Raw genomic sequence first — 8,000 nt, 5'->3', positions numbered from 1 at the left:
TAAAAAATATTTTTAAATATAGTTACTTGACATTTATATTCTTGTAAAAAAAAGAATAAAATTTTAGAGTTAAGAAATAAGTTATTTTATAAAGATATTTTTAGAATTTAATATTTACTTTTCATTCAGACTTTTTTCAATTGGATAAAACTTACAAAAATTTACTTTTTTTAATTCAAATATAAATACCTGAGAATTAGACAATCAGACAAAAGTTATAGAAAATAAACAAATACATTTAAAAAACTGAAATTAATAAAAAATTTTAATTTTAGACTTCACATGTCTAAACAAACAAGCCCATTTTTTAGTTTACTAAAGTTCTAACTAATAAATAATAAATTACTAGCGGTTTAGAAAAAATTAAAATAACTAAATTGCAATTCCTTTTTCAAATAAGTAAACAACTATAATTTACTGATAATAAATAAATAAATAAATTTTATTTTTTGTATAAATAAAAACATTGATAATTACACATTTACACATTCTTATAACTATTTTCTTTTTTCTTTTTTATCCGCATGGCAACAAAATCGAGCCCAGCTCCCGGGGAAGATATATATAGCTGAGAAAAGGGCCAACTTCATAACCCTAATCGATTCATAAACTCCACTTCTGTGAGGTTTGAGTTTTCTTTACCTCGAGACTCCCCGCCTCGGCCTCTCTCACTTGCTCTCCTCAGCTCTTCTGCTGCCACCGCACAATCAGAGGTTTTTTTCTTTTTCGGTTTTTGTACATAATTTCGAGTCTGTTCATAATTATTATTTATTCTATAGTCTGCTTGTACAATAGCTTCCATCTTTTAATTTGGTTCACAGATATATATTTTTTTTTGTTTTTTCAGTAACATAAAACCTTGACCCTAATTGATTCTTAAGCTACGTGCAATCATTAATCAATAATTCGTGTTTTATTCTTTTAGTAGTTTAATTTCATTGTGATAAATTGGCTGTAGATGTATGAAATCGAGGATCATTTGTTTTCAGTAGCTGAATTAAATGAATACTGGGGTTTTAATTTTCTTTCTATTTAAAATTCTTTTCGGTGTGTGTTTGACACGTGCAAAGTTTTTGCTGGTTCAATTCATCATTTTGTGGTATATAGCAGTTTAATAGTGTATGTATAGTCGGAAGATGAAGTTCTAAAGTATTTCGTCATGAATTTGGGATATATATATTATGAACATTTATTGAGATTATATATTCTTGTCTTTGACGTGTTTGTTTGAGTGTAAATTGATTCTCTTGTTATTGAAAATTCCTTTTTGATTTTAAAACCGTTAAATTTTGGCATTTTTTGTATTATTTTGACGTGGCTTGCTGATTAAAGTTTGGTAATAATTGCAGATTGGAAGACTGAAGGGTTCATACATATAGAGGTAATTGATTGTAGTTTGTCGTTTCTAAGCATCATGTTAGTCCATGCAAGCTTTCGGCTAATTTCCTATTCGGACGAGCTTGTAGACGGACAGCCAATTTATGTTTCTTCTAACTGCCTTCCTTTAAAGGCTTCTAAATATGAACCTGCTGGTCATTCTTTTCATGCTGCTGCTCTTAAACTTCTTGGTTGTGAGGAAGATGCTGAAGTTGATGACCAGAAAGTGTCAAATGATAAGGAACAAACATGTTTTCCATCATATGAGTCGTATAGCAGCAAAGGTAAAAAGAAGTCCGGTGAAGGAAGCAATCAACAAGATCACTATGCATTATTGGGATTGAGCCATTTAAGATATCTTGCCACCGAGGATCAGATTAGAAAATCTTACCGCGAGACAGCTTTGAAGTATCATCCTGACAAGCAGGCTGCACTACTTTTTGCTGAGGAAACTGAAGCTGCTAAGCAAGCAAAAAAGGATGAGATAGAAACCCACTTTAAGGCTGTCCAAGAAGCTTATGAGGTTTTAATTGACCCCGTGAAGAGAAGAATTTATGACTCCACCGATGAGTTTGATGATGCAATCCCAGCTGATTGCGCCCCACAAGACTTCTACAAGGTGTTTGGTCCAGCGTTTACGAGGAATGGAAGGTGGTCTGCTAACCAACTGGTACCATCATTAGGCGATGAGAATACTCCTTTAAAGGAAGTAGATAATTTTTACAATTTTTGGTACAGCTTTAAAAGCTGGCGGGAGTTCCCACATGCAGATGAGTTTGACCTTGAACAAGCTGAGTCTCGAGATCATAAGAGATGGATGGAGAGGCAGAATGCAAAACTTACAGAAAAGGCTAGGAAAGAAGAATATGCACGAATACGCACACTGGTTGACAATGCCTATAAGAGAGACCCAAGAATACTGAAAAGAAAAGAAGCAGAGAAAGCTGAGAAGCAGAAGAAAAAGGAGGCTAAGTATCTGGCAAAGAAGTTGCAGGAGGAAGAAGCTGCCAGGGCTGCTGAAGAGGAGAGACGCCGGAAGGTAGAGGAGGAAAAACGAGTAGCTGAAGTTGCATTACAACAGAAGAAGGTAAAGGAAAAAGAGAAAAAGCTCTTGCGAAAAGAGCGGACTCGTCTTCGAACACTTTCAGCATCTGTTACTTCCCAGCATTTGCTTGATGTCTCCACAGAGGATGTGGAAAGTTTATGCATGTCATTTGATATGGAGCAATTGAGAAATTTGTGTGATAAGATGGAAAAAAGTGAAGGGCTCGAGCAAGCAAAACTCATCAGGAATGCAGTTGGGCACGCTGATGAATCTGAGGCCAAGAAACAAGATGAAAAGAAGAATGTACAGCAGAATGGTTCTGTGGAGACTAATGGAAGTACACTATTAAAAAGCTTTGAGAAAAAGGAGAAACCTTGGAGCAAGGAAGAGATTGAGCTCTTGAGAAAAGGAATGCAGAAATACCCCAAAGGAACATCTCGAAGGTGGGAGGTTATTTCGGAGTACATTGGTACAGGAAGATCTGTGGAAGAAATTCTGAAGGCAACCAAAACAGTTCTCCTGCAGAAGCCCGATGGTGCCAAAGCTTTTGATTCATTTCTTGAGAAGAGGAAACCTGCGCAATCCATTGCATCTCCCCTTACAACTAGGGAGGAAGTAGTAGGGGCATCAACCCCTCCAGTAGTTCAAAACAGTGGTGCTAGGACAGATTCCTCAGAAGAGTCTTCAAGTTCAACTAGTCAGAAACCTGCTGATGTGACTGCTGCAAATGGAGTTTCTTCTAGTTCAGATCATGATGCTTGGTCTGCTGTACAAGAAAGAGCACTGGTTCAGGCTCTAAAAACCTTCCCAAAAGAAACCAGTCAGCGATGGGAGCGAGTTGCAACTGCTGTTCCTGGGAAGACAGTAATTCAGTGCAAGAAAAAATTTGCATCGTTAAAGGAGAACTTCAGAAGCAAGAAAAGTGCGAATTAATTATTCAGTTTAACTTATGATGCTACTAGGATGGGAAATTGATAAATTACAATGGGATTTTTTAGGTATCTCTTTAAATTATCAATTCTTGTGTTCTTCCATGGTAGAATTGGCTTTAGCTGCATTATGTGAACAAAAAGCCAATTCCTTTCCTGCAGTTTAACCATCCCTTTTGTTGTTTTGCCTTGCAGGTGCTGTACGTAATGGCCTAATACATTTGGGAGGAGAGATCTTTAGGTATAGATGCTTGGAAATTTTCTTGATTTATGGTCGGGCGAAGGTGTTTCATGGTGACGGAGATATATTTTTGATCTATATTGTTTTCAGTTATTAATGCATTATATTACAGTATCTGATATCATTCTGTTGTATTGATAGAGCTTAAGGAGGGTTATAGTTAAGTTCTGCTTGATATATATATATATATATATTCTCTTATTAAAATTGTACTGAAGATTTAAATCAGTTCAGCCTTGTTTATCAGAAGTGGTAGAATGCGCCATGCAAGCTCAATCATGCAACTTTGGTTTGGAGTGCAACAAATAAACCGGAGTGAGTTGCCCGAATTAGTTTAATTAAACGTCTCAAGCTCAGTTGACAGCAAACTAACGTGCAAGTATTAAACGAATCAAGTAATGTGGTTCACTAGTTCTTGCATGTCGTATCAAGGAAAAGCCTGACGCCTAGATGGCTTGGTTTTTTCAGGGTTTTGGTTTCTGTAAAACATCCTCTTGAAAGCGCCCACTCGATAATTATGTCCTGAGCGAAGGACTTGATGGAATTGCATATGAAACAAAATTGCCATAAAAATGCACTTTGCGTGCACTGCTCACTGCGAGGGTAGATGCCATACATACGAACATGCCTGTCATATGGGCAAATTGAAATAGAAACTAGAGCCCTAAGCTACAAATATATAGTTGCTGATAAGATCATGCCTTGCCACATCCTGTTTACATCAATTGTATCTCCACTTTGTATACTTGGGAAGCTTTCATGATAGTAGTGGAAAAAGCAAAAAACAGTGGACCAAGTCCAATGAACAAATTGTGTTGCTGGCAATTGGATGAAGATCCTCACAAAAGATTATAAGAGCATCTCCAAAAATTTCTTTAAATTTTACTCTTCAAATATCAATTTACTTCTTAATGTGGTAAATAAATAGATGGAAAAATATAATCCTTTCCAAAAGACTTATCAAATTAGAATAAGTTAATATTATTTTAATCAAATCTTTCCCACTATCAAATTGAATTGATGTTATGTTTTTGAAAGAAAACATAAATAATAATTATTGCAGTCTTATCTTTTCAATAAATAATAATAAAATATTAATAGAAGAGGGAGAAACTCACTCGGTAATGTTAAAGAGTGAGAAACAAATCTTATTTGAAGAATCTAAATTAACGTGTCTTTTGGAGTGTTTAATATTAATATGACTCTTCAAATAAAATTCTACTTCTTATTTGAATAGTCTTTTGGAGATACTCTAAGAAAAACAACATCCGTCTTTTTGAAGCATTTGCAAATCCATATTCTATTTCTTTGTTCAATCCTCATTAAATAATAATAGGAAAAAACAATAGGCATTGGCTCACAAGTTCTCTGAAAATGGTGATAGACAATGGTTGAGAAAATCTGGCAACGACCTACATTTTCTCTTGCCTAGGCATGGCAAATTACTGATTCGGTCTACAAAAACTGGTGTTCAATCAAAGAATCCTTAAGAACTCAAAAAGAAATGCTGAAGCAATTCATAGCTTCATGCTAGCAATGGAAGTATGTAACTAAAATGTAGAATAGGCAAAACAATAAAATAGTACCTATAAGGGTGCATTGCGAAGATATCTCCTCTCATAAAAACCAGTCACTTGGTCAGCCACAGCCCACATAATGGCCTGGCCTGGCGGGATCCTCATGAGACGGGGCAGCAGTCCTTTCCACAAGGCAAGAAGCCCCTCCTCAGCATATATTGTTCTGATTGCATGGACCATGCCTTTGTACTTTAACTCACCCCCACCTCGACTCTGGGCCATCAGCCTTGTCTTGACAACATCAAAAGGGCCAGTGCATACTGGACCTGCTGTTCCTGCAAGGAATCCCGATATCATGGACTGCCACGGTTGGAGGACCTTCCCATCACCTTCATGTTTCTTCCACAAGAGTACATCAAAAGCATTTTTAGCCGTAAACATGGCAGCTTGGTTTGTCCCATTGCGCATAACAGTTGGGGCAGCCCCTGCCCAGAGTCCAAAGAGTCCTTCCTCACGGATGATCATACGAGCACAGTGTATAGGACCCTTGTACTTTAGAAGCTCAGGACTCAAACCTCTCTGCTGTTGTAGTCTAATTTTCACCACCTGCACCATTCCAGAAGCAGTCCAACTGATAAGCAACTTCATTATGCTAACGTATAAAAACAGGGTAGAATAAGAAAAAAGCAATTAAATGACATGACTGTTTCTTAAAATTTATACACAACCACGAAAATTGAAGAACGCATAGTGTAACATGCGGTTTTTGTTTATTGTTTGTAATTCCATATGCTATTTTAGAGCACTGTCATTCAACTGTAGATACTACGAACCATATCCTCACATCAAGGAAAATATCACATCATCAGTGTTAAAAGGGGCAAAAAAAAAAGACAATATGAGATCATCTATGGAAGAGAGTGATGTAACAGAAGGAAACTAAGAATCTCATCAGGTAACTAGTGTTATTCATTACATGGTCTGGCAGACACAAGCTAGCACTTAGAGGACAGCCCATTGAGTAATTTAAACCTTTTGCAAATTGAACATCTGCAAGGCTGCTCAATCTAATGTAAACCCTATGTTGCACTCGATCCATTAAACTCAATGTATAGATGATCTAGAAATCTTCACCGATCTAAGGAAGTTAAGCATGTCATGTAACCAATACAATCAAATTCTCAACTCAACTGAAGACTAGAAAATCACTGTCTGTTTTTTTTTTTTTTCATATGACATCCTTAACAAGGAAATGACCATCTATTTCTATCTTAAAACTGCCACCGACGTAGTTTAATCTGCATTGCCTAAAATTCAGGTTATTCTTAGCAGAGCAGGACCTCAGAACTAACCCTACAGCCTAACATTTCTAATATAATAATTTGAACAGCGTTCTCAAGCAGCAATCACCAATGCAGCTATGACTACATACACACATCATATTCAGTTTCCAGCCTCAGCAGTGTAAAGCACTTTCATTCCAAGAAAAATGCCAGTTACTAATTACCATGGTTTCCTTTCGTTTCAAGAGATGACCACCAAACAATCAAAGCCAAGGAAGTCTAGATAAAACAATACATGTAATAGAAAAACATTATCACTCAACTATGGAACATAAACACTACGGCTTCCTTCATTATTCAAACCACAATAACTACTTTGCAATATAATTGAAAATTTATTAACAGAGCAAAACCATTACGGCTATGCTGGGGACTGAGATGATATGGCTTATAATCTGTAGCTACTGCATCGAAATTAAGCAGAAGTACCATAGCTACAAACATAACCTATATTCCATGCCCAATGACACCTATACAAATTGTAAACCATATAAAACATAGAAACATAGCACAACCCTAACCACCGAATTCAAACCAACACAAAACAAATTCACCCAAAATCCAAAAGTAAAAACAATTTCCCAAAAAGAAAAGCTCACGATCCCACCAAATATTAAAAAAAATTAAAAATATAAAGGAACCACAAAAACAAACCTCAAAAGGAGTAACAATAGCGAGAGCTTCAAGCACACCAGCACCAAAGCCAGCCATTAGCCGACCCTGATTGCTAATCTTCCCCGTTTTAGAATCCTTAAACGCCGATTGAAACACGGCATTCGATCCCATTCGAAGCGTGTACTTTAAGGTCAAGTGGGTGGCAAACGGCGTCAATCCTTTCCACAGAGCCCGCACGCCTTCGGTACGCGAAACGGTGGCGCCGCAGTGGATAATTCCCTTGTAAGTCCCAGTTGTGTCCAGCTGTAACCTCGTCTTGATGACGTCGATTGGCTGCAAGCAACAAGCCTCCACGACCCCTCCGAGAGAACCCGACACCGCTTTCATGTACGGTGGGATCGTCTTCTTCGGAACCGGGCTCGGGTTTTGCTCTCGCTTATTATCCATAGAAAACAAGTGTCCAAAAGCTTACAGTGGGAAGTTGGAGAAGAAGAAGAGAAGTGCTTCTGGGAATTGCTTCTCTTCTTCTTGCTTCCCTCCTGAGTGTTTGATTATTTTCGAAGTCGTTTCAGTTTCTTCAGTTTTATGCCAGCGCCACGTGAGCTGACAAGTTTCGTGTAGTTCTAGTGTGGGTATTGCGACTGGCTGACGTCAAATTGGGTGGACCCTATTGGAATTGTTTTTGTCGCTTTCTTTCACTGGGTTAATCAGAAAATGAACGGTGGTCGTGTATTTTCGCTTTTTAAATAAACAAGGATGGCTGTTTTTTTTTTTTATGAAAGGAAATTTCATTAAACAAGTGAGTCAGTCAACAAAGGACATAATTATAAAGGTAGAATATTTTTTCACTTTTTAAGACCTGATATAGAACTCCTCGCCTTAACTACATTGTGGGCAGCGACGTTCACAGATCGACGCACAAAAGAGAATCTC

The 8,000-nt window shown here is 37.2% G+C and overlaps 2 protein-coding genes across 2 annotated transcripts; one reads left to right on the top strand and one right to left on the bottom strand.

Moving 5' to 3' along the window:
• Positions 1 to 511: 511 nt before the first annotated feature.
• LOC18039013 (dnaJ homolog subfamily C member 2) lies at positions 512 to 3,868 on the top strand. The gene is made up of 3 exons (XM_006429370.2): positions 512 to 713; positions 1,350 to 3,420; positions 3,547 to 3,868. Exon 2 carries the CDS (start codon positions 1,415 to 1,417, stop codon positions 3,353 to 3,355), a length of 1,941 nt encoding a protein of 646 aa, XP_006429433.1. The 5' UTR covers positions 512 to 713; positions 1,350 to 1,414; the 3' UTR covers positions 3,356 to 3,420; positions 3,547 to 3,868.
• A 995-nt stretch (positions 3,869 to 4,863) lies between these two features.
• On the bottom strand, positions 4,864 to 7,698 carry LOC18039012 (mitochondrial succinate-fumarate transporter 1). The gene is made up of 2 exons (XM_006429369.2): positions 7,107 to 7,698; positions 4,864 to 5,715 (listed from the first exon to the last, which is right to left on the bottom strand). The coding sequence occupies exons 1-2, from the start codon at positions 7,512 to 7,514 to the stop codon at positions 5,179 to 5,181; spliced, it is 945 nt and encodes a 314-aa protein (XP_006429432.1). The 5' UTR covers positions 7,515 to 7,698; the 3' UTR covers positions 4,864 to 5,178.
• Between the last annotated feature and the right edge of the window lie 302 nt (positions 7,699 to 8,000).

The sequence above is a fragment of the Citrus clementina genome, unplaced genomic scaffold, assembly GCF_000493195.1.
Source record: "Citrus clementina cultivar Clemenules unplaced genomic scaffold, Citrus_clementina_v1.0 scaffold_6, whole genome shotgun sequence".
NCBI lineage: Eukaryota > Viridiplantae > Streptophyta > Magnoliopsida > Sapindales > Rutaceae > Citrus > Citrus x clementina.
The sequence above is the reverse complement of the archived record's forward strand: the minus strand, read 5'-3'. Positions and strand labels throughout refer to the sequence as shown.

Bases quoted from the DNA above. Each gene is read 5' to 3' on its own strand.
- LOC18039013 (XM_006429370.2), top strand. From the start codon at position 1,415: ATGTTAGTCCATGCAAGCTTTCGGCTAATTTCCTATTCGGACGAGCTT.
- LOC18039012 (XM_006429369.2), bottom strand. From the start codon at position 7,514: ATGGATAATAAGCGAGAGCAAAACCCGAGCCCGGTTCCGAAGAAGACG. The intron at 5,716-7,106 runs GTTTGTTTTTGT...GGAATGGTGCAG, and splicing joins CTATTGTTACTCCTTTTGAG to GTGGTGAAAATTAGACTACA.